The 22,911-nt window shown below is 44.7% G+C and overlaps 1 protein-coding gene across 1 annotated transcript in view; it reads left to right on the top strand.

Moving 5' to 3' along the window:
• Positions 1-22,911, top strand: part of LOC104071436 (ras and Rab interactor 3-like) — a gene marked incomplete at its 3' end in the record, with an annotated part of 50,981 nt that overhangs the window by 14,452 nt on the left and 13,618 nt on the right. The window contains exons 6-7 of the mRNA XM_009587462.1: positions 15,667-15,739; positions 18,773-18,864. Of these exons, the coding sequence (XP_009585757.1) occupies positions 15,667-15,739; positions 18,773-18,864 (165 nt within the window). The remainder of the gene's footprint in view (positions 1-15,666; positions 15,740-18,772; positions 18,865-22,911) is intronic.

Genomic DNA, 22,911 nt, shown 5'->3' with positions numbered 1-22,911 from the left:
AGAAGCGGGAACAAGTTCTTCTCCCTGTTACCTCGGTTCAGCTCATTTCACTCCACAAACCTGATGCATTCAGATGTAAACTGAAAGCCGAATTTGCCTTGACATATATAGTTCAGATTTTACAGAGATCCTCCCTTCCAGTTAAAATCCAAGTTGCAACCCATCCCAGCTTACTATTTTGGAGCACCTTGCCAGCTGCTTCTTGTCCTTCTCATGAGGACTTAGTGCAATCTCAGCTTCACAAGTGACACAAAGAAGGATGTGCTATCCTTAGAGGTGACATGATGGCTCTGTGCCATCTCTACAGTGATGTCGATCTCTTACTTTTACCATATGCAGCTTTAAACAGCAAGTTTTACTGCTCAGCGGTTTGTAAAAAGCCATTCTCATCCCGTCCTACTTTTCAGGTAGTATCTGAAGAGGTTTTCCCCAGTATCATAATGACGGTACGGAGGTTGCTGCCCAGCCCCCGAGATCCATATATAGATGGCCATTCAATGAAGTACAAAAAACCGGAAGCTTCCTAGCATTGCACTGCCAAATAATGATGGATCATTGTTTTTCTCTTTCTTTTCCCCATACCAGATCTGCTTTGTTGACATTTGATGAAATATTTAGGGAAGTATAGTTTTCTGAGGGGAAGGCCGGATTTAATTGTGATTTTTTTTAAAATGGAAATCCCCAAAGAACCCATGAGGTGAGAGGGTCAAGAAATGAAACCTCTTTCCATTTTTTCTTGAGGAATTTTCACCTGTTCTATGAATTAGCCCTTGGAATCATAAAACAGGAGAATGAAGAGACTGGATTTTAAAAATTTTCTTCTGGTTCTTCATCTTTGGTTGTAATTCCTCCAGAGGCAGGAAGGTTAAAGCCTGGTCGCAGCAGCAGGTATGGTAGAGACCCAACAGCAGATACCACGTGGTTCATCAGAAAGTTGAGAAACCCAGCAACTTTCTAAGCCTTGGATCTCTGTGGTTTTGCTTCTCGGCCTGAAGGATCCCTCACTTCTTACTCAGAACAGTGGAAATCTCCCAGAGAGAAGGCTCGTTGCAAGATTTCTTCCGTTTAGAGATGCAGCGTTGGGAGATACCTCTCAAGCTCTGCTAAAATCTCAACTACTTTGTGCGCTTTCAGTTCTGAGAGTTGTCCCTTACTTCTGCTTCATCCCAAAATGGAGGCGTAGCCTCACATACCTCAAGAGCTGAGCACCATTTCCTCAGCTGACTCCAACCCTTGGCTCTTCTCAGCAAACCGGTTGTAACCTCAGGTCCCGATTCTCCTTCCCCTTTATGTGTATACAGTAAAAAATCATTATACTGACATCAGTGATGTGGCAGCAGTATTAAAAAGAATCAGATGTTTAAAGTAAGTGTGCATGTTTGAAGTAACATGTACTGAGAGCTTGAAAGAAGCATCTGAGTAGGATAGACCACTTGGTGCAGGTAGTGACAGTAGCTTTTATTTCACAAATAGTCATGAAGACACATGTCACAGGGGTGAAGTCCTTTAATAGAAGAATGCTCTAGCACCATATACTGAGCGATGCTTCCTTTTTTCAGTGAAATCTTGTGAATTATAGCTGAAAATAGTTTGATTTCATGAAACACATGAGTTGACCATATACTTCTCAGGAGCTTGCACATATGCTTTGGTGCAGAATGTGTAGTAATGGTTTTCCAAACTCTTCTGTACCAAACAAAGAGGATGTGATTCCCTTCCAAATATGCAAAATGTCACTAAGCAGGAGAAGTATCTGCAATTGCACAGAATAAAAAAGAACATATTATTCATATTATTGGAAATGTTTATAGAAATAACTATGGAATTGATTTGCCAAGTCAGTACTGAACTCCTCGGGCCCATGTCCTAAGGGGTTTGAGGCTGGCCTGATCCTGCCATGAATGTCTGCTCTTGTAATCATGCTCCTGCCTCCTGCTTCCCCCATCGCTGCGGCTGGCTTTGCTCACTTGGAGGTTTATTTTCCTGAGGCTGTTCACATAAGCCCACGTTGTGGAGTTGCTGTCCTTGTTCCTTATTTAAACCGTACCCGCCTGGGATAATCTACCACAGGCGTAGCTGTTCAGAAGCATCTCTTCCAACGCGCTGGGCCAAGGCTGAGTTGAGTCCTGAAAATCAATGAGTGCACAGCTGAAGGAGGGGGTTGTAGTGAAGCCTTGTCTGTAGTGTGGTTATTTCATTTATTACAGGAAAATTCTAAGATTTAGATTAGAACTCTGCCTATTCTGACCCTCCCAGCTTCTCTGGAGACAAACACAGAACGAGCTGGAGCATAACCGAGGTCTTGAAATAACCTCAACACAATCACATATGAAAGCCAAAATAAATTATCTCCAAGTAATACAAAAATGTCCAGATCATGATTAATACCACCTTTGAAAGATGAGACACGGTGCCGTTGGGCACAGTAGATTATACTCAATTTCTGGTTTATGGACAGCAGCTGTACTTCAGGTTATATGGTATGGGCTTGTGGTAAGGACCCACAATATACCTTGACAGAAAAGATACAGGCAATTACTGCACTCAAAAGCAGTTTAAGAGCAATCACTGAGTATTGCTTCGAAGTTGCAAATCTAGTAGCAAAAAAGATGTTGGTAAAGAAATCCAATGTCGTGCCCTGGTCGCCTTATTTGGCCTTTCTTAAAGTTAGACGGAGCTCAGGAACTGCAGGCTGGAGCCTGATACGAAACGCTTGAGACAGACAGTAGGGATTTAGGAGAAGACCACAACTCAAGTAAAACACACGGCAGCAGTTTACCTGCCTGGTTATTTTTCTAACTGCTTTTACCAAAGGAAATCTGTTTGCCATGAAAGTTCATGAGAACCTGACCACTTTGTACATCCACCACCCACATCCATCAGGACAGAAAGAAGAGTTACACCAGGTCTAGAGGCAGCTGGAAGGCAGGCCTTGCTGGGGAGTCAAAACAGCAATTTAGATGAGCAAAGGTGTTCCTTTGCACACTGGATTTTAGGAAGAGTGAAATCAATCAGAAAAGGGAAGAGATTATTTAAGGGCTAAGATTTCATAATCTACTTTTGTGCCTTAATAATCCCAAACAGGTGCAGTCTAACACTGTGAAAGCAAGCTTAACTCTCAAAGCCAACTTTGTCCATCATTACCAAGTTACTTCAGCCACTTCTACACTTCCATTCCTCCTTCCCAAGCACGTATGGGGAAAAAAAAGTTTTTTATTATAGACCGATGCCATTTGCAAAGGATAAAAAGGGCATGTGCAGTCATTCTGACTGTCCTGTAGCAGTAACAGATGGTAATTAAACAACAGTAATCAGGCAGCAGCATGTTTACAGAGGGGCATTAGAGTAACATGGGATGGACTTTGCAGGCTTAGATCTAAACAAAGCTGCTGAAAGCTCTGGTCTTTACAGCCCAGCCAGCCGGAGGTGAGGGCTGTGAGCATGCCTGGCATGATGGCAGAGCTCAGATGCAAGGGATACAAATTCCTGCCTGTGTCCCTGCATGAGCCAGTAGGTCTGAGCGCTATGTGAGGGCACTCACCGAGTGAGCACGAGGCAGGGAAGAGGAGGCAGATTGACTAGGAACAACTCAGTAGATGCTCTTTGTTGGCTCAAACACCTTCAGATGCTGGTAAGGGACTTGCCTATTGCACTCTGCTGGCACCCTGGCCACTATGGCCAGATACGGTCCATTATGGCAGATTTCCCTGTTTTATTTTGTTAACGTTTCTTTTAATACATGTTGCTGAGGCTGGGTTAACAAATTCAGAGACCAAAGTCCTCCTTGCTAACATGGCACAGCATGGTCAGCTGGTATTTTCCCACATGAACTGCATTGAAGTACTGCACGAATGAGGTCATGGGAAAAAGTGGGAGGATGCTCAGTTACTGCAGCCTATTCACAGTTTAGCTCCTTTAATGAGAGTGGCCAGTTGTGGAGATGACCTTTGTGATATGAATATTTTTGTGGAAGTGTTGGCAGCTCTTGCAACAGCTTCCTCAGTTTTGCAAGTCTTTTTGCTAATACCCTGCCTGCTGGAATCAGGAAGCAGAGTGAAGATAGACAGAAATTTTATTGGTTTTTTTTCCAGAAGGAGAAATAACCTTCACAATTGTAGAGAAAAACCTAAAGATGTAACCTTAAAATTTCTTAAAGACTCAGAAAACAAAAGATATAGGAAAAAAACCTATAGGAAGACAATCTCCCATTTTAAAAAATTAATTTTAATTGCATTTATTTTGGATCCCTTCTGAACTGGAATGAAGATGGAAAAGGTGGAAATTTGTGGTACTGACTGAGGTCAGAAACATGGGATCCTTCACTTCATAGCTAAAGTGAATGAACTGAAGTATGTGCTAGTATTCATGACACTGACGTCTAAGATGAAACCATTTATTTGGGTAGCACTTGCAGATTTTCATGGGAGGTTTTCAAAACAGGGCTGGATGAAGCCTTGAGCAACTTGGTTTAACCTGATGGCTGACCCTGCTTTGAGCAGGGGTTTGGGCTAGAGACCTCCTGGGTCTCTGCCAGCCTGAGTGATCCCATGAGAGGGAACCAGCCAGTGAGATTGAGTCAGTCTGTGGGCAAGCTCAGGGCAGACTGCAGTTCTCAGAAGGGATGTCTCAGTAGAGCAGCAAAAGCAGTTCCCATTCTCTAAGACCCAAGTTCTGGGAGAAACACTGGTAAGATTTACAGAGAGATGGGAGGGGGTGGGGGTGGGGGGGGAATTTCCTGCGGTAGTGTCTCACCTGTGATCTCCCCAAAAAACGTAACCTTCCTTTCTTTGGTAGATACCTTGTGTACAGGGGAAATGAGAGAATGTGCTCAGTCTATTTAATCAGTGCAGATTTCCAGTTGAATCAACTCATACGAGGTATCTCAACATGCTTGAAAAGGCCCAGTAAGGCCCTATAGATGCAATTATATGCCCCTCAACATATTGCAGAGCTGAGCTTGCTGCAGGCTGAGATAGGCTTCATCATGTGGAGTTAATAGCACTGCAAGGCTGCTGGTCTGTTTTTGCACAGAGGTGCTAAAGGGACTTTTCAGTGCGAATAGGACAATCCAAGGAGTAAATGTACATCCCATCCTTCCCAAGTCGAACCTCTCGAGACAACCTCTGGCTCATCAAAGGGCAGGCAGAAAAGCTCATCAGAAAGTGCATTCTGTAACTTCTGTTATCACTGTAGTGGTACCATAGTTCTTTTTTAAATGGTCACTTTAACCAAAACAGTTAGCCTCCTTGAGTGGAAACCCTGCAGCTTTCAACACCGGAAAGAAGAATTCTTAATACTGTAAGGCATGAAAAGCAAGGTAGGACTATTTATAGCTCTGATTTCCTCTGAATAGATGAGAGGCTAAATCTGACAATACAGAGTGAAAAGATCAAGTTTGGTTTGGGTTTTTTTTTATACCCCATGCTGCTATTCAGCTATAAAGCAAAGAGGGGACTGCCTTGGCAACCACCTCATGAACTGTCCCGGAGAGTTATCTAGCAGCCAGGAAGGTCATCAAGCATCTTCAACTTCACGTTTACTATAGAATGTGATTTTACTGAATATATATATATATTTATAAGGCAAAAACATCAGTAGTCCCAGTAACTAGTAGTTAGGGTACTGCAGCCTCATGAGCACAAGTAAAGTAGATGGAAAAGAGTGTGGACACTGTCCCTAGGAGAGGCAGGAGCCAGGTTTTAGGTGAGCTTAGGCTGTAACTTTGTGCTGACACTGCTGTCATGAGAAGCACTCTTGTCGTCCCTCATCCACTGGCCGTGTGTGTCCATGCCCTCATGCCCCTCTGGTCCCTGTCTTCCTCTCCCTCATGCAGGTTATGGCTGGGTAGGAGTGAGCAGCGTGCAAGTGGGGACATGAAAGCAGGATGGTGTGGTGGGGCATGCTTCCTTAGACTACCATGCTGGGTTATGTGAAATAAAGCCTGGAAAGGAGAAGAAAGTGATATGGGGGTGGAGGGGCAGCTGGTGACGGGGAAGGGTGGGTGGCAGACTGGAGACACAGGTCTGGGAACAGGGTGGAGAGGGGCAGTAGGCGGTCAAGGACAGGGTCACATCCCATAGTGCTGGATGACTGCATGAGGCTCCGAGACGCTCTGGGCAAAGCTGAAAGGAGGCTGCCCATGGAGGCACGAGCCCAGCAGGGTTTTCCCATGGTGCAAGGAGAGGAGGCTACAGGCAGGGGGCAAGCACTGCCAGGATGGGCGGGAGGTCGGTGCACAACTGCGGCCAAATTGCTCCGCGGCGGCCAACCTCCTCGAGGCAGAGCATCGCTGGCAGCGTGCTGAGGAGCTGCCCCTTCCCCTCCCTGCCAAGCTGAATTCAGCTGAATTTTCCCAAGGACGTTGGTGTCATTGCACCCATTTTATAGACTGAGAGCTGAGGCACAGGTTGCTGAAGGGGCTCGGCCAGCCGCACACCACTGGCACTGAACAAGCCCAGCTCCCGCCAGCAGTGTATTTACCGGGCTGCAGAGAGGCCCTTTGCCTGCCGAGCGCTTGACTGTGTTCAGTACTGAGGTACCAGCACGACTATTCAGACTACTGCCGTACTGTAAGGGAAGCCAATTTTTCCAATTTACTTCAGAGGAATGTTTTCCTTTATTGTTGTGTGATGGAGTGTGTGATTGAGGCAAAATAAGAAACTGTTGTCAGCTCTGGGCCTGACTAGCCTGAAAAAAGCAGAAATGTGCTGGAAAAAATAACAACAGAGTCATCAAAGCCCTTGGGAGAGCAGATCCCTCTTCCCTTCTCTCACCAAAAATGGCTGATTTCCCTAATTCCATCTCAATTAAGCAAATCATACATTTCAGCAGCAGAACTTGTCCAAGACTACTTTTTTCAAGGATTAGCCAGTCGATGAATAAAAGTTTGTGTATTTTTAGCAGGGGAGGCTGGAAAAGCTGAGTATGTAGTTAACCTTAAGCTTCAAATTTTAAGCAGTTTAATTCCATATAAGAAGGCCTCTGGGCATACAGGCTAGTATCCTGTTTTCCCGTAGTAAATGACTCCTGTTCAGTGTGGTAGACTCCTTGCTGTTAAGGAGAGTAGACTGACGAATGTTATCTTTTAAAGCAGTTCCTGTTGGTGTATCTGTACAACAGCTCTGAAGATGTAGAGCTACCCTAGTTATCTTCAGATTAGCCTTGCTCAGACACAGATAACAATCTGCCTGCATCACCCAGGGCTCAGCATGGGCTAGTTTTCCCTGTTTATGCATGTTTCCCATTAGCGAGAAAAGTCTACCGTCACCTACACAGCTTCTTGGCATGAAAAACCTACCATTGAGCAAGTCCACCCCACGGCGCGGGAGAACTGGGCAGCTCTGCCCCAGCCCTGGGCTCCAGCTGAAGGAGTGCCGTTTTGCTGTTGCTTTCTGCTAGATCTCATCTGCCTCCACAGGCAGTGCAAGGCCAAAGGCCACCTCTGCGTGGGCTGTTATAAGGACACAGGAGACGTTATCATTGTCTGGTCTACCGTCTGTGGTTTGACTGGAGATAGAGACTGAATGATTTCTAGTCCCCTAAGGATGTCTAACCTAGATGTCTTCCCAAGGCTAGTCCGCTTGGCAAGGACGAGTTCTCCATTATCCCCATTGTTATTGACACTGAAAATTGAGTTAGTGTCAAGGAATTCCCACTCAGGAGACTACTCTGAAGTAGGAGCCCAGAGTCTTGGTTTGGCAAGAACAGGGACCAAGGGCTGGGGGGATATTGTAAAACATGGTATGAGGACACACTTATAACCTGTTATGCAAGTTCATCATTCCTCTTCTAAATACAGCGTGCACAAGGAAAGCAGAAAGTCTCACCAAGTCCCGCTCGTTTAAGCTGAGTTCCACATCGCTTTGATGCGCTGCTTATTTTAAAATATAAAACATTCTTAAAACATGAAACACTTTTAAAACATAAGACACTTGTGCAGCTGCTTTTTCAAGATGTAACAGTGCCAGGTTTCTGTGTGGTTTACAAGTTGTTTTGGAAACATTCTGGTTGCTTATAGCGGGTGGTTTTTTTCTTTTTTTTTTTAAGCTCTCATCCTGAAGAGTTACGTCCCCTCTCTCCATGCAAATATTTTCATTTGTACTTTAGGCTTTAAACCAATAGGGTTGTAGTGAAAGCTTGTTGGAAAGAAGCCTCAAGGTCTTGTTAGCTTTGTTAATCCTCAGTTTGGCTTTTTTTGCCTTATTTTTCATTCCCAAGAGGCATAATGCAAAATCTGTGTGTAATCAGAGCTAGAGACTATGTGTGCTGTTCTAGGATAATATTGTCTTACCCTACTCTGCTTAGTACCTTGAACACAACCCAAAAAGCTTACTGGTTTTAAAGCAGCTACTCTAAATCAGTACCCTTAATGCCAGTGCCCTTGTCTCAGTGGCTAAACTGGAACAAATTATAATTTTTGCCCTTGGACAGTGTTTGCTATCTGAAGATCTTAAAGAGCTTACTAAACAGAGTTTAGACTTGTAAATGAGATAAATAAGATACTGTTCAAAGTAAAATGAGGGCAGTAAGGACCTCATACTTTGACCTTTGAGTAGGACCCTCAAAGTCAGTAAGACTGCAATCTATCCCACGCAGAAGAGTGGGAATCAGAAGACCTTCTTCTACCAGGTTGGCAACTAGGTAGGATCGCAGCTCTCGGAAGCAGAAATATCCTTTTTTCCTTTTATTGTCCACCGTATGACCTCTGCCATGTCAGAGTGGGTTAGTCCCTTTCATCACTCACCTTTAGAAAGTGTGGTCTTTCTTCCTGGAAGTCTCTCACACAGAATGTGGTTCTGGGTACCGGATGGCTTCCCGCTCAGAAAACTTCCTTTTTCTGTATGACTAACCTCACCTTTATGGTATTTCATGATGTATCTCAGAACCAGAGAAATAACCTTTTCTCCAAAGTACATGGAAGAAAATGGTTCTTAATAAAATACATCTGTATGATAACATATTTTTCACATAAGGGTTGATTCTCATGATTATCTATATGACCTGGAAATTGTTGCTAAGAACTAAACCCCCAGAATTTCAAATCATAGCGTCCTTTCCTGTTACATGAGGCACAGGGGAGACCCTTTATATATCTGAAAGCTTCGTTTACTTCACAAAGTTTTACCAAAGAAATTTGCCTTCTGAGAGCAACTTGCAAGTATCTGTATCAAGTTTGTCTTGTCAGCCATAGCCCTGAGCCCTGACAGTTTGAATCACTATGCCAAGCAGCATAAATCTTGTACTGCCATTGTAATGTGTGGCTGGATGCTGAATTACCTGTGAAAATGTGACCTCTCTAGCAATGATCCCACAGTGCTCAACTGCTTACAGCAGGAACCACACCAATCGAAGGTGTCACCCTACTCCCCTTGGTGTCCTTGGAAGCCCTCTCAGTCCTCAACATTTCCAAAAGGCCACATTTTTCCCCTCATCTCTGCTGTGTGAGAGCAAGAAAACAGACCCTGCATGGCTACATTTAAAACTCCAGCTAAACTTCATGTTGCCATCTGGTCCTGGGAAGAAGTCCCGGATCTCCCCAGCCTCTGGCTGAAGAAACAGTGAAAACCAGGTATGGAATTTCCACAGACTTTAAGGTGTTTGTTCGAGCACTGAAAGGGAGATGCAGGGTGGGGATCTGACAAGGAAGGCAAGTGCTTTGAAACAGAACAGCCATTCACCGGACTGTGCTCTGCTCTTAACCCTTGAAATGGCTGGCAGTGCCCATGGGCCTGCCAGGACTGTTCACATTGGATACCTGTAAGGAAAGCACTGAGGAGCTGTGATGCTCTTCTTTTAGCTGGGTTAGCTGTGCCTGAAGTAGCCTTGAGAGCCACCCCCTCAACCCCTGCTGAAACACTAATCGCAATAAGGAGGAAACAGAGCAGCGAAATGACTGTAACACACGTTTCTGCTCAAGCATCCTGCAGCAGAGGCAACAAGACCAGGCAGCAGCAGGATTTTATGCTGAACTGAAGGCATAAAAAGTGGAAATAAGATGCTGCCCATCTGCTTGGGTGAATGTGGATGAGCCAAAGTACAGTGGAGCGGCCAAGACCCCTTGGCTGTTACATGTGAGGATGGTCCTTCCTCTTAGCACCAGGTACTCACATCGTGCACAGGGAAGCAGTTAACTCTAACGAGTGTCCCCTCCACTCAACCCCAGCCTAAGAAGAGTGTAAAAGCCTGTGTTTTGCATCTTGTTTAACAGCATTAATTTCGTTCTGCCCAATACAATTATATTTTGTGGAAAATATAGTTTAGAAATGGATTTCTCTCATACTCTAGACCCAAGCTCATTAACACTTTATCACTTTCATAATTCATTAGTTTCAATTTCCCAGGAACTGCCACCAGCAGTGATTTTTTACATCGTGGCCAGAAAGATTAAACTCTGTAGGAAACCATAAAATTGAAATCCTGTGAGAAAGCATGAGTTGGATGCACAACAGAAGACTCTGGCAGAAGTCCAAATCAGGGGAGTTTCTGCGCTTCCTTGATGAGGGAAAAAAATAGAAACAACTGACAGTCTCATGAAAGAATCACTAGGAAAGACAAGAAAGACAAAACAGACCTGGGTTGCCCAAGACAGTCTAGAACTGTGCAACCAAAAAGGAAGCTACAGCTTAGACATCTTAGTCTAAGATGGAAGAAGCAGAGGCAGCAGATTACAGAAGAAACAAAAAGGCCTTGAGAAGAGAAAACAGATAAACAATGGCAGTGTTTTACAAGAACATAGCACTTGAAGGTTATGCAGACTGTCCAGAAAGTCATCAAAAAGTAATACAACAATGTCAGGGACAGATGCTAGGAAGTTTCAAACAGAGCTGTTGCAGAAAAACGCTGTAAACACCCAAGGACTTCTACCAAGGTAATCTAAATTTCCCTCTATCCAGCTAAAGCTCTTTCTCTTAATACCATCACCAGCCTAGTGCTTGAATAAAGGCCAGAAGGAGATTTGCACATGCTCAGGGAACTGAAGCAATAACCTGAAGGAATTACATCACGCTCTCACGCATCTCTATAAAGCACGGCAAATACAAGTGCAGCGTATGACAAACGCAACAGCCTCAGCACCAGGCTTACAGTAGTCACTGCAGTCTATTACAATACCCAGGGCTCATTCCCCAGGGGCAGGAAACTGCTAACCTGGCCCATGCAACAGCTAGGAACGTCAGCATCTGGAAGTAGGAAAGTCAGTAACCTCTGCCTTGGAGTGATCCCATCTTCTTAGTGAGTAAAGGGCTGAGGGTAGCAGAACAGCAGCAAAACTGGCCAGTGCTGCTTACTGCAAAGGTCAGTGCAAGCAAGGTCATGGCAACTGTGGTATCAAGCCAGAGACTTATATCAAAGGAGGGAAACACCAGTGAGAGGTCTGGTTAGGAGACTGTGGAGTTATAATCTTAAATCTTAAAATAGAAATAGAAAAGTGGAATCACTCCCATGATGACAAATCTCACAGTTAGCCAGAATCTGGAAAGATAAGAGCATTTCAAGCACATCCAAGCAGGACTTCTGAGGATGGCTGTGTTCTCAGTAGTCCTCTGCCAACACAACTGCTGCAGAATAAGGAATTCATATCTTTGAATTCAGATGTCTCTGAAGGATTACACAGATATCAAAAACAGTGAATAGGACTAATAGTGCCATTAGAGAAGAAGAAGCTGAAGTAATTGGGTCCCGTGAGCCTATGTAAGCAGTAGGAAGATGGAAATTGGGGTGGTTTGTCCATGTGACCAGAACAACAGGACTAGCAAACACAATTCTGTGGGGAAAAATCAAAGAGGAAAGGAAGGCAGAATGCCCAGGGACAGTGTGACTCAAAAACATCAGCATCTGGATAGAGAAATGATGGGGAGATCTAAAGAGTAAAGGAAACATAAAGGCAGATTCCAGTCTAAAGATGACACTCTTCAGAGCATATTGGTGTAGTAAGGGGAAAGATGAGACAATCATAAATATTTATAGCAGTTCGTAAGTATTCATAGCAGTTCATAACCTGGCCATGTCCTGTCACTTACTGAGTTGCACAAAAGACACAAAACAGAGTATGGTCAATAGTGAACCACTAATTCATGTTACTAATGCTTGCATCACCCATAAAAATTTTTTTTATTAATTCTGATATCTTTGTTTCAGACTGCTCAAAATTGCCCATTGATTTACACATTTCCCCTTTTATTTCCTTAAGGTGACTTTTTTCTGTGGGCTTCTAAATATCAGGTAAAACTCAATACACTGTGGCAATGTTTGGCTCAGAACCCAGCCAACTTTTGCTGTTGCTTTTGATCATATTCTTACATCCTGCCACTGTTCTGGTGAGACGCAGAGATTTTCGTGCTCTTCAGGTGCTCTGGGTGTAGTTTTATGAGGCCAAGAAAGTTCCTTAAGGTGACTTTTTTCTGTGGGCTTCTAAATATCAGGTAAAACTCAATACACTGTGGCAATGTTTGGCTCAGAACCCAGCCAACTTTTGCTGTTGCTTTTGATCATATTCTTACATCCTGCCACTGTTCTGGTGAGACGCAGAGATTTTCGTGCTCTTCAGGTGCTCTGGGTGTAGTTTTATGAGGCCAAGAAAGGTGAATTTTGTCTCTGCAGTTTTCAGCAGTCAGGACTACAGCAGTCTGGCAGAAGAGTGTCTGCTTGTAGCTCTTGCAAAAGTCATGAGTTCCTATAAATGGCAACATCGTGATCCCTCCCTGAGCAGCAGTGCTCATGTCAGTGAAATGTCCCCAGCTACCCACAGCACATCCACAGCCAGAGAAAAGCACCTCTTCCTGACTGTCTTCTCAGAGCAGGGTGCCTTGAGGGCAGTAATGGCACTGGGGGAGAGAGAAGTTGTCCCCAACAGTCAGCAGAGCCCTTTTAGCTGTACAAACTTGCTATTTTCTGCATCTTTCCAAGAATCAGAAACATGCAGCAGGACCCATCTAATGGTCTCCACAAGCGAATGACAACCATTCCCACAAGAGATGTTCCTATACCGAACCCATCATCTGCCACCCGACAGCAAAGCAGTCAGGAAGCACTGCTTGTCAGTGATGCCTGCTGGTGGTCAGCAGGTGTCTAGATAAAAACAGGTTAAGGAAAAAGTGTTAGAGTTTTTCCCAAGGAAGGCCCTCCCCACAGGAGACTGCAAGGCTTTCCCCATGGGTGCTGTGCTGGGAGCGGGTCCCAGTGGCCGTGGTAGCCCTGCGCAGGCTGCTTGACACTGTCACTGTTCAGAATAAATTTTGAGCAGAGTATTGGTCCTGATGGTGCTAGTACCTTGAGTAATGATCCACCTAAAGCAGTGTTTTTCTATTCTTATTTGTTTGCAGGCCACCCAAAAATGTCCCAGCAGAGCTGTGGGTCTCTCTACGATGAATTCCAGACACACTTTATTTTTGTGCTGACAGACACACTTGATTTTGTTACCTTCTATGACCTCTCAGAGCAGACCAGGGACAGTCCAGTTTCTATATACCACCTGCTGAAAACTCCTGTCCTTAAGCTCCAGCAGGTTTTGTACCCAGACTGCTTTATCTGTATAATTCCTGGTGATTGGTGTTTTATGCTATTTAACTATATATGGGAGGAGGAGTAGCTGTACGGTGACAAGGCAATTCTATGTGGATACTCGTGACACTGAGGGGCTCGAACTAATATTCTTTTGTCTAAAATTCAAGCTCCCAAGTGGCAGAGCTTCCTGGCACAGAAACAATCATTAGTCCCAATCCAAGCGATCTGCTCATGTCTGTAAACATGTACAGGTGCAGCCTGCTCTCCTACGTACACCTGCAACTCAGGATGCCAAAGTGAACATGTGGTTCTTAACAGAAAAAGAAGTCCTCAAAACCGTCATCCGCACAAAGGGCTTTATTTAATTGCCAGAGATCTGAGTGAGTTCAGACGCTTGGGTTTTGGTTAATTCTCTGGAACAGCACTGGGTTTTGCCTTTATTTTTGTTTCCTGTGTCAGAGCTGTGAAACAGATGGATTTCAAACTATAGAAATTGTTCGTGGTAGATGTTTAATGAAAATCCCTGACTGAAACGTGATTCTTACTAAGGAAGAAGAAAAAGCTTGCTGAATATTTATTTTTCCAGTTGTGGGAGAAAAGTGAGGGAAAAGGGATTGTTTTGCTCAAAGTATGTTTTAAACTCCACGTTGCAGTCTGGTATCAGTGTGCAGACTGAGGTTGATCTGTTCATGCTGATCCAACATAAATTGATGTTAGGAATGACTTCTGAGAATTACATGGCCTTTGCCTCTTTAAAAAATGCCTTCATTGATGTATTCAGCTCAAAATAGCAACCTGCAGGGCCTGGGCTAGGACAAAGGGAGAAGTTAAAGGAGGAAATGCCTTGTTTGGGGAATGAACTGTGAAGCTGAACAAGAGACAAGCTTGAGCATTTCCTTCCAGTGGGATTCTCTGCTGGCCAGAGACCAAGAGCCAGCGCACAGAGCTGGGGGAGAGGAGAGCCGGGTGGATATCTCCCTCCTGCAGGTGCTGGAGGCCCTGCTTTGTAGGGGAACTAATAACCAGGCAGGCAGGGCAAGGAGCTGGAGACATTTCACAGGGCCGTGAATCATGGGAGACCGAGGAAGCTGAATCGTGATAGCTGAGCTTCGTGTCCACAGCTCTGAACTGTGGCCTAGAAAGAGCGAAGAAAGATGCAGGGCGGCTGCAGGCACCGCTGTGTGGGTTTGAGCTGGTGCTGCTCCCTGAGGATTCCTGGTGTGCTCCTGTGGCACAGGAGAAACGGGGCAGCTCTGGGGCTCCAGTCCTCCACCACCAGCAAGCGGGCATTTTTGAGAAACCACCGCAGATTTCCTTAAACTTGTCAGTCTCTGTTTGTGATGGTGTGTTGTGTACATATGCGCACAGAAAATTTGTGAGACTATAAAGCAGAAACAAAGATGGAGACCTCTCTCCTGCAGATCCATCTCTTTCTCTCTGCCTTGGGTTATCGGTCAATGTGAAATTTTCTCCACCAGCCGGTGAATTTTTTCTAGCTTAGCAGCCAAAAGCTCTATAATAACATCTGAGATTTGGGCTACACAATGCCATAGCATGCTGTTATAAAGGAGGTCATCTTGAAGAAATCTGCAATGTGGTGTAGATTGTATTTTGCCACTTAAAGGAAAGTGCTGTTGCTGTATAACACAATGGGAGGGAGAAGACAGGGGAGATACAAATAGGCTGTGCTCACACTGCCTGCGTGACCCAGGTCGTAGCCCACACACACAGTAATGAAATAGTAATTTCTATTTTTTTTACTTCAAAGCACTTTGTCCATCCAGAACAAACCAGATTCCAGCATGGAGAGTCATAAGGTCAGTCCCATATGTATTGCGGATCTGCACATCCTTAGAGATAGATGGGCTTGTAATGAACCCTTTGGGTGTGACCTGGGGTTTTTTTTTTCCCATTGTTTCTATTACTGTCACAACAGTCTGATATCTTGAGCTAACCATTCAGAAAGCCTGCCTGAGTCATTTCTTCTCCAGTGTTTCCCTGAAGAATCTCATTGCGTTTGGCCGTTTGAAGCCAGTTCTTTATGCTTCTTCATATTAGTCCATGCAAATCACAGAATACAAGATGTGTGAGCCAAACCCACCAGCTTTTTTTTACCATACAGCTCAAAGAAAACAGTTGCTGACTGTCTTTTTTGTTTTTCATCAGTCCTGTACCTGGAAGGATCTGTCCTTGTATTTGAAGATGTCTTCAAACTGGTTGCCTTCTACTGCGTCAGTAGGTGAGTTGGATTCGTTGCTTCTGTGGAAGGGTCGCTTTGCTCTCCCTCTGGACTGCCTTTCCCCAGTATCCAGTCACAGCACAGCCCCAGCTGTTTCCTCCAGTTTCCTCTAACCTGACACATCAGGAGGTATTTCAGATGCTAGTATCTGCAATGAGCCCAGATCACCCAGTTTCTAGCCAGGCACACCATGACCACAGCTGTCCCTGAAGCTGGAAGCTTTGTCTGAGGAAAGTCCATAGGGCTGCATCCACAAAGGACTGAGGCACAAGACTGGGGCTAGCAGGGCAGGGAGGAAAAAGGTTTCTGGATTAACCATCTCTTATTAAAAGCAGCTTTAAGCATCCACATACACCTGGCAGCAACTTAGCAAACCTGCCAGTGCACTGTTGCCTGCGGGAGACTCAGAGCACTTAGATACCTACGGGGAATCTGTCAAGGAGTGTAGCCCTGAAACAATTTCTGTTCTCTAGCCAAAATTTAAAAATAAAATTAAGTGATAAAGAACAGACCTTGGTTGTTTGCTCAGCGCAGAAATACCAAACGTAGTGGGCACAGAGATGGGAAAGACCTGTAAGGTCATTTGCATTAAAGCAAAGTTTCATCAGCAGCTGATGAGTCCCTCTGTGTAATTAAACCTGTGTGTCTGCAGTCTCCTCTAATCTGTACGTTTGTGCTAAGCACACTGCAGCGGTACCTTCACAATCTACTTCCCCTAGACCTGCTGCCGCAGGCCTGGTTTTGAGTTGGTTGTAAAAATTTTGACTTCCCCTATATAAACTTAGATGACCCTTAAAGTAGTTATTTCCATTTAAGAGGGGAAAGCAGATTCAGGATATGTTTACAAGGCAGTTGTGTTAGTGACTTGGTTAGGTCACATAGTAGGAACAGTCTATCTATGGTATGATACAGCGTGCTGCAGCTTACCCAGCCAGTAATACTCGCACTATTTTGGGGACTGCTTCTGCAGCCAGCTGAGTTCAACGCTGCTGGGCCAGGACTCCTACCCACATGCAAGGGACCACGCTCTGTCTCATCCCCATCAATGAAAAGACATTTAGCCATCTAGATGTGTCTAGACCCTATAGAATGGGCATAAATTAACCCCTGGCCACATATAAAGATTTCTGCCTTACCAAAGGAGCAAAGAAGAGCCCAAATGCAAACAAGAATTGGGCATTTTTAGTCAAATGGCTGGTGGGAGGAAAAATCTGCTTGCTTCTGCTTTCCTGCAGAAAGGAAAGGCTTAAAGAAAGAAAAGCTCTTCTGTTAGTTCCTGTTATAGATGTTACTTCTGAGTGTCAAATACACATTCAGATGATTCATGTGATTTCTCAGGTCGCTGTCAAAAGACAAGGTAAATAGGGAATGATTTTCTGAGAGAAACAGGTAATAGAAAGGCTGCTTAGCCACTGACCTACCATTTGGTGGCCACTTGTAGGAGCTCTCCATAATGGTGAGTGAAAAGGCCTGTTCTCAGGGCTGTAGTAAATAGTCATCTATAAATAGCTGGAAACAGCTTATCAGGGCTGACAGGCTCTTCTCAAAAGAAAGTTTGGCCTGGCTAGATTACCTTAGATCACAAAAATAACACCTGTAGGTAACAGGTGACTTGGTGGCTTCTCTGCAAGCTGCTGCCCCATGAATAAAACCAGATTTTTTTCTATTAGGGTAATGTCTTTCATGTTTCCTGATTTTTAGATGTATTTTTCTACCAAAAAAAAAAAAGAAAAAAAAATAGAAGGGAACTACTCATGCATATGGCAATAACAACCAAAGAAAGTAGAAGGTCCATGGACCCTCCTCCTCTTTTAAACCTGATACCTGCCATGAAAAAAAAAATAATCCTGGGATCACATCAGTTTATGTCAAACAATGGGACAACAGAGTGCTCAGTGGTGCACAGAGAACCCATGGAGTACACAGTATATCAGTAAGATATGTATCTGCTAATAAGGGCAAAAATAGCCCCTCTGCATTCATCTGTCAACAGATCAGTTGTCCCCACGTCTGCAGTCGTGTGCACTTTTGGGGTGTGCGTTTGTGTAGCAGAGACCACCTACTCACAAGGGCAGCTTTTTCTAAAACGATTTCCTGCAGATTGCAGAACATCTTGTTAAGCTTTTTAATGTGTAAAATGATCCTGTGCCATTCCTTGCTACCTTTCAGGGACTATTATTACTGGCTTTTCTAGTCCTTGTTAGAACAGGAATCGAGGTAGGAACAGGTTTAGCGAATTGTCATTGGGCAAGAGGCAAACCTGAACAGTACACCACTAGCCAAAGAGCTCCGTTAAATTATTTGAGACCTAAGGTGTGTTTCAGTGAAACCCAACTAACATCCTCTGAGAAAGTGCCTCTTCTTTTCAGCAAAAATACGGCATCTTTCAAGAAACCAAGCAGTCAGAAGTCTGAGAGCAGAGGGTAAAGGGATCTATGTTTTCTCAGTGTCATGCAGCACTTGATCATTGTCTGTCACTTCACCCAGGGGCTACCCTTCCCCAGGAGGGGTCTTCCTTCCCTAACCCCACTGTGTCTTGCCGTGTCCCCGTGCCTTACACTTACACTGATTTTTAAAAGAGGAAGCAGGGTGGGGAGACAGGGAGAAAGAAAAAGGACTGCAAATCCCCTCCACACCAAAAAGAATAGCTTTTCTAATTACAATAATTACCATTTGCAACACCTCACTTTTCATGGGAGGGTATTTCAACCCTTGTGGCCTCCCCTGAGGTGAGAGGCATCCCTGCCGTTTTCCGAGGAGGAAGCCAAGACGCAGTGATTAAGCCAGTGGCACAGCATGAAGCATCACCACAGGAGTTGTTGATCTCTTGTGAAATCAGAGCAACCCAGGCCGGCACAACATCCACGATGCCTTACCGGCCGTGAGATCTTCCTTTGACAACATCCAGAACTTTGCAGAACAGGGCTGAAATTGTGAGCCAATTCAATCATTAAAACCAACAGTAAAACCTGGAGTCCTAACAATTGTGGGGTTTATTCTTTTGTTGGTTTTTCACTGCGTTTCTTTTTACAGGGATTTGCTGCCCTTCACCCTGAAGCTGCCACAAGCAATATTAGAAGCCAGTAGCTTTCAAGACCTTGAAATTATCTCTAGTCTGGGGATAGGTAAGTCCCTCAAAGAAACCAGGTTTTCACTCAGACTTGTGAGAACCACGGTCCCTTGCACAGACATAATGCAACTGGAGGATAGATGAACTATTGTCTTCAGAATAGCTGAGGAGGCCTGAATGCAAAAGACAAGATGTTTATGATCTTTGTGTTTATAGAAGCACACTGAAAAAAAGGCCACTCTCCCCTTTGGACATAAACCTCCACTTGGACTTCTGTGCAGGGCATGGGACCTACAGTCTAACTGTATAAGCTGGGGCTTTCAACCACCGAAGCACAGCCTCTCAGGGTAGCTTACACACGTTGGAAGTAGTTGGCATCTGAGGTATATGAAAAGAGGAAAACGCCTTTGCAATTTTTCCTTCTGATGTGTGAGGGCAATGCTGATGGAAGCGTGATATTTTTGAATTTTGATATTTCTGCTTCCTCTTGCAAGATTTCTAGTTGGTAGAGAAATGTGTAGTGTCCCAGCATGTTCTCTTGCCTCACACTAATCAGGTAGAAAAAGGAATGTTATTTTTAGTGACAGCACCAAACAAGCGAATTTTAGATCAGATGTATAAAGTTACAGAGTTGGAAAATGCAGTTCTGTTAACTAAAGGAGCTCTCCTTCCTATTCCTTCCCATTTAAAACACTCTACTTGAGACAGCTATTACAGTTAGCCACTCTCTCTACTTTGCTTTTCAGTTTTCCCTCAGCTGTTGAAAACAGCCGAACAATGGTGAAAGCTGAAGAGTTAGCTCACTTAGAGATACTCACTAGAGCACCCTGGGGCTTTGGGGATCTATTTTTGGATCTTCTGCATTATACCTCCCAGAAGGCATGGGCAAACCCCACTGGTTTCAGTTCAGGCAGCTTTGGTGAATTTGACCATCGGATTTGCCTCTAACACTTTCAGCATCCTCTATTTTGAATATGTTCCAATTTGTCAAAGCATCTTTGAATATGGGTGTCCAGCCAGAACTTACTGCTTAAAGAAAGCTCCTTTGCAACTTGAGTAGCAAGTGGTAAACTTATTATTAATTTTATTATAACAAGTGTAAACATTTGGATTAAAATGTAAGAAATGTATCATGATTCTCCAACCTTCTGTCTAATTTGATCCAGCAGAGGAGATCCTGACTTAGGCAACAGTCTCCAGCAACTTCTGAAAGGAAGGATTAACTGAAGCACAAGAACCAAAGCAATGTTGGTTGTAGCCTTCTTCCTTCTCTCCTGTACACTGGTGGTCATAAAAGTGGTGATGCTTGGAGGTTTGCTTGCCACAGTACATTGCATGCCAGGAAAGTTTCTGACAACAGAAGAAAACCTGCTGTTGTGTAAAGATTTCCTGGGAAATGATGCTAGCTTCTAGGAGTGCCATGCTGTCTCAGTAAAGTCAAACAGGCTGAACTAATGATGATGCTGTTTACTGCTTCCTGGAACAAAATTTCGTGGGTACAAATTGTACACAAGCAATAAATGCTGCCCGAAGTGGCATTCCTAAAGGAAAGCTAGCATTGTTTGAAATTCTCATATGTTGCTTTTTATTTCTTTCAAAGTGATATGTTTTTTGAGAGTGTAGAAGTAAGATGTCTACCTTCGAGCTGAATTGTTCCACAAAGGATCTGGCTGTTATGTATATTGTCAAAGACGCTGTACTACAGGCCCCCTAGTCCTGACCTCGGTGGTACAGAAGGCATTTTAGCAGGAGAATTAGTGTGATTGCACTGCACAAAGAGCACATACCATCACAGACATGCCAAAGTCTCAAAGAACTGCTTAATTATCCCTCCCAGAGTGTAAGCTAAGGGAAGAGCCAGGACAGCAATGGGAAGCGATCAAACTGCTTTTGCTGCTGTATGAGACAGTGAGGCTGGGCTGGGAAGCACCCTCTCTGAAGCAGCTGTGTAACCCTTGGTAAGACCACCTTATCTAGTCCTTCCCAGTCTGAGTGGAACATTGCATTTTCATCACAGTGTCTTATCCTGACCACTACTGAGAAAAATAACTTCCCTTTTTGTAGATTGGTTTACTCACCATTTCCTCAGTCCATGAGACTCCACAGCATTATATTCTGACTTAAATAAGCAACTTCCACTGTCTTGCATTTGCTGATACCCAGTAGTCGGGGCGTTTAAAGGAAAACATACCCCAGACAGTCTCACATGTGAGGGGGTTGGCAGCATGTGGTTGCATCTGCACGTCTGCTCCCGAATTCTGTTGTCAGGAGTGCTGCTGTTCCTGCCAACACTTCAATTTTAAGCTTCTTTGTTGTCCTCGCTCTCATGGTAGGAAATCAGAGAATAAAGCTGTTCTAACCTCAGCCTCCCTGAGAAAACATGGTGACATGCTTATGAAGACGAATTAGCCAGGGACACTAGCCTAGGCAGCGAGAGGCTAAATTGGCAATTTTGTCCTGATGGGAATGGACAGGCTTTTAGTTCACCTGTCCATGGCTTACTCTGTGCCTATGTTATAGAAATGCTTGGTTAGAGGGAGCGAGGGGCAGCATGGAGTCAGCCTGCCCATCCTGCCCTGCCTGCAGCACTTGCACCCGCTGGAGAGAAGGGGACAGTCCCTGTCCCTGGGGCAGCTGGCTGTGCCCCAGGGGACCACATCACTGGCAGAGAGAGGCAAGGCCAGCAGCGGGCTCGGGGCACCGAGGCGGAAAGGCAGAGCCCTGCAGAGGGCAGGTCATGGCGGCGGCAGAAAGAAGATGGCTTTGCCAGCCACAGCGTGCAGCTGGCTGCAAGCAGGAAGCCATCAAAAGTCACGGCTGCACCAGGGAGCAAAATGGGAAGAAGTGGCCTGTCTTTGGGGATGCAGTGGGCAAGGGAGAGATTTCATCTGAATGCATTTCACCCCCGAGTTCTGCGTTGGCTTTATTTGAAGACTTTCTTCGCTCTGTTTTGAGTTCTTCTATGATCTTCCTAACTAGAAGTCCCTTTGAGCTTTTCTGGGGTGCTGGTTTTTTGGAAGAGTCACAGGCAGACCCTGCACAGGGCTCTGGCCAGCTCAGCCCTGCGCCCCCTTCCCCGTGATGGGCTGGGGTCTACGCTGGTGCAGCTGACAGGAGAACAGGGCCCTAGCAAGGCACAGCTGAAGACACTGTCCTGAGAACTGTACCACTGCTTAGCACTGAGGGTCATCCCACCCATGTGTAGCCCCATCCATCCCCTCTTGGGCCCAGCACGTGATGTTTTTGCACTGAGACAGGCTCGACACCAAGCACAGGGCAGGGCTCAGGCACTGTGTGGCAGCCCTATTTGCGTCCCCTGTAAGTCCACCCAAAAGAGTGTGCCATCAGTGTCAGCTCTGTGTCCAAGCATGCTGAAATAGTTATTTAGTTATCTGCATCCTTGTGTTTCCAGGATTTCCCATCTTCCCCTTGTCCCTAAATCTGTGGGCATTTATACAATCCTCACCCAGTGAATACCCTCAGAGGTTTATACCCTTTTCCTTCGTCAGAACACATGGGGTTTGCAGGATCCTGCTTCCAGTAGTGGACCCTGGATTAGCAGCTCTAAGAGTGATTAAAAGCAATCAGACTGGTAAGGCAAGCAGGTTTGAAAACTCGCCTCTCGGGGAAGGGAAAAAGGTTAAATGTGATACTGAATCTATTAAAAAGATGTACAAATGCTTTGTAATTTTTTAAAAACGAGTTTTTCAAAGACATATTCTAATAAGAGGTTTGTGACATACAGAAATGACTACTTGCATCTGAAATACCATCTTCCTTTTCCAGTCACATTTGATGGCACTGAAGTACTTAACTATTCTTTAGCCCTTCAATATACAACCTTCCTGTGTACACAGTCTTTTGCACCACCTTTCCTCTCTTACACCTGCAGCTAGGCAGTCTCAAGGCAAGAGAGTGGGCAAATAGCCATGCCCACTTGCAAAACAGAGTGGGCATGGCTATGGATAATCGTCATCCAGAGCTATAGACGTTAATGGTAATTTTAATCTGTGGAAGGTATTTAAAAACATATGTTTCTGGACTGGTTGTACTGCAAAGCAAGATCAGACCTCTGCGTAGAACAGACTCTGCCACATGAGCT

Source organism: Fulmarus glacialis, unplaced genomic scaffold (genome assembly GCF_000690835.1).
Source record: "Fulmarus glacialis isolate BGI_N327 unplaced genomic scaffold, ASM69083v1 scaffold13001, whole genome shotgun sequence".
Lineage (NCBI taxonomy): Eukaryota > Metazoa > Chordata > Aves > Procellariiformes > Procellariidae > Fulmarus > Fulmarus glacialis.
This window is presented reverse-complemented; position numbering and strand designations above follow the sequence as displayed.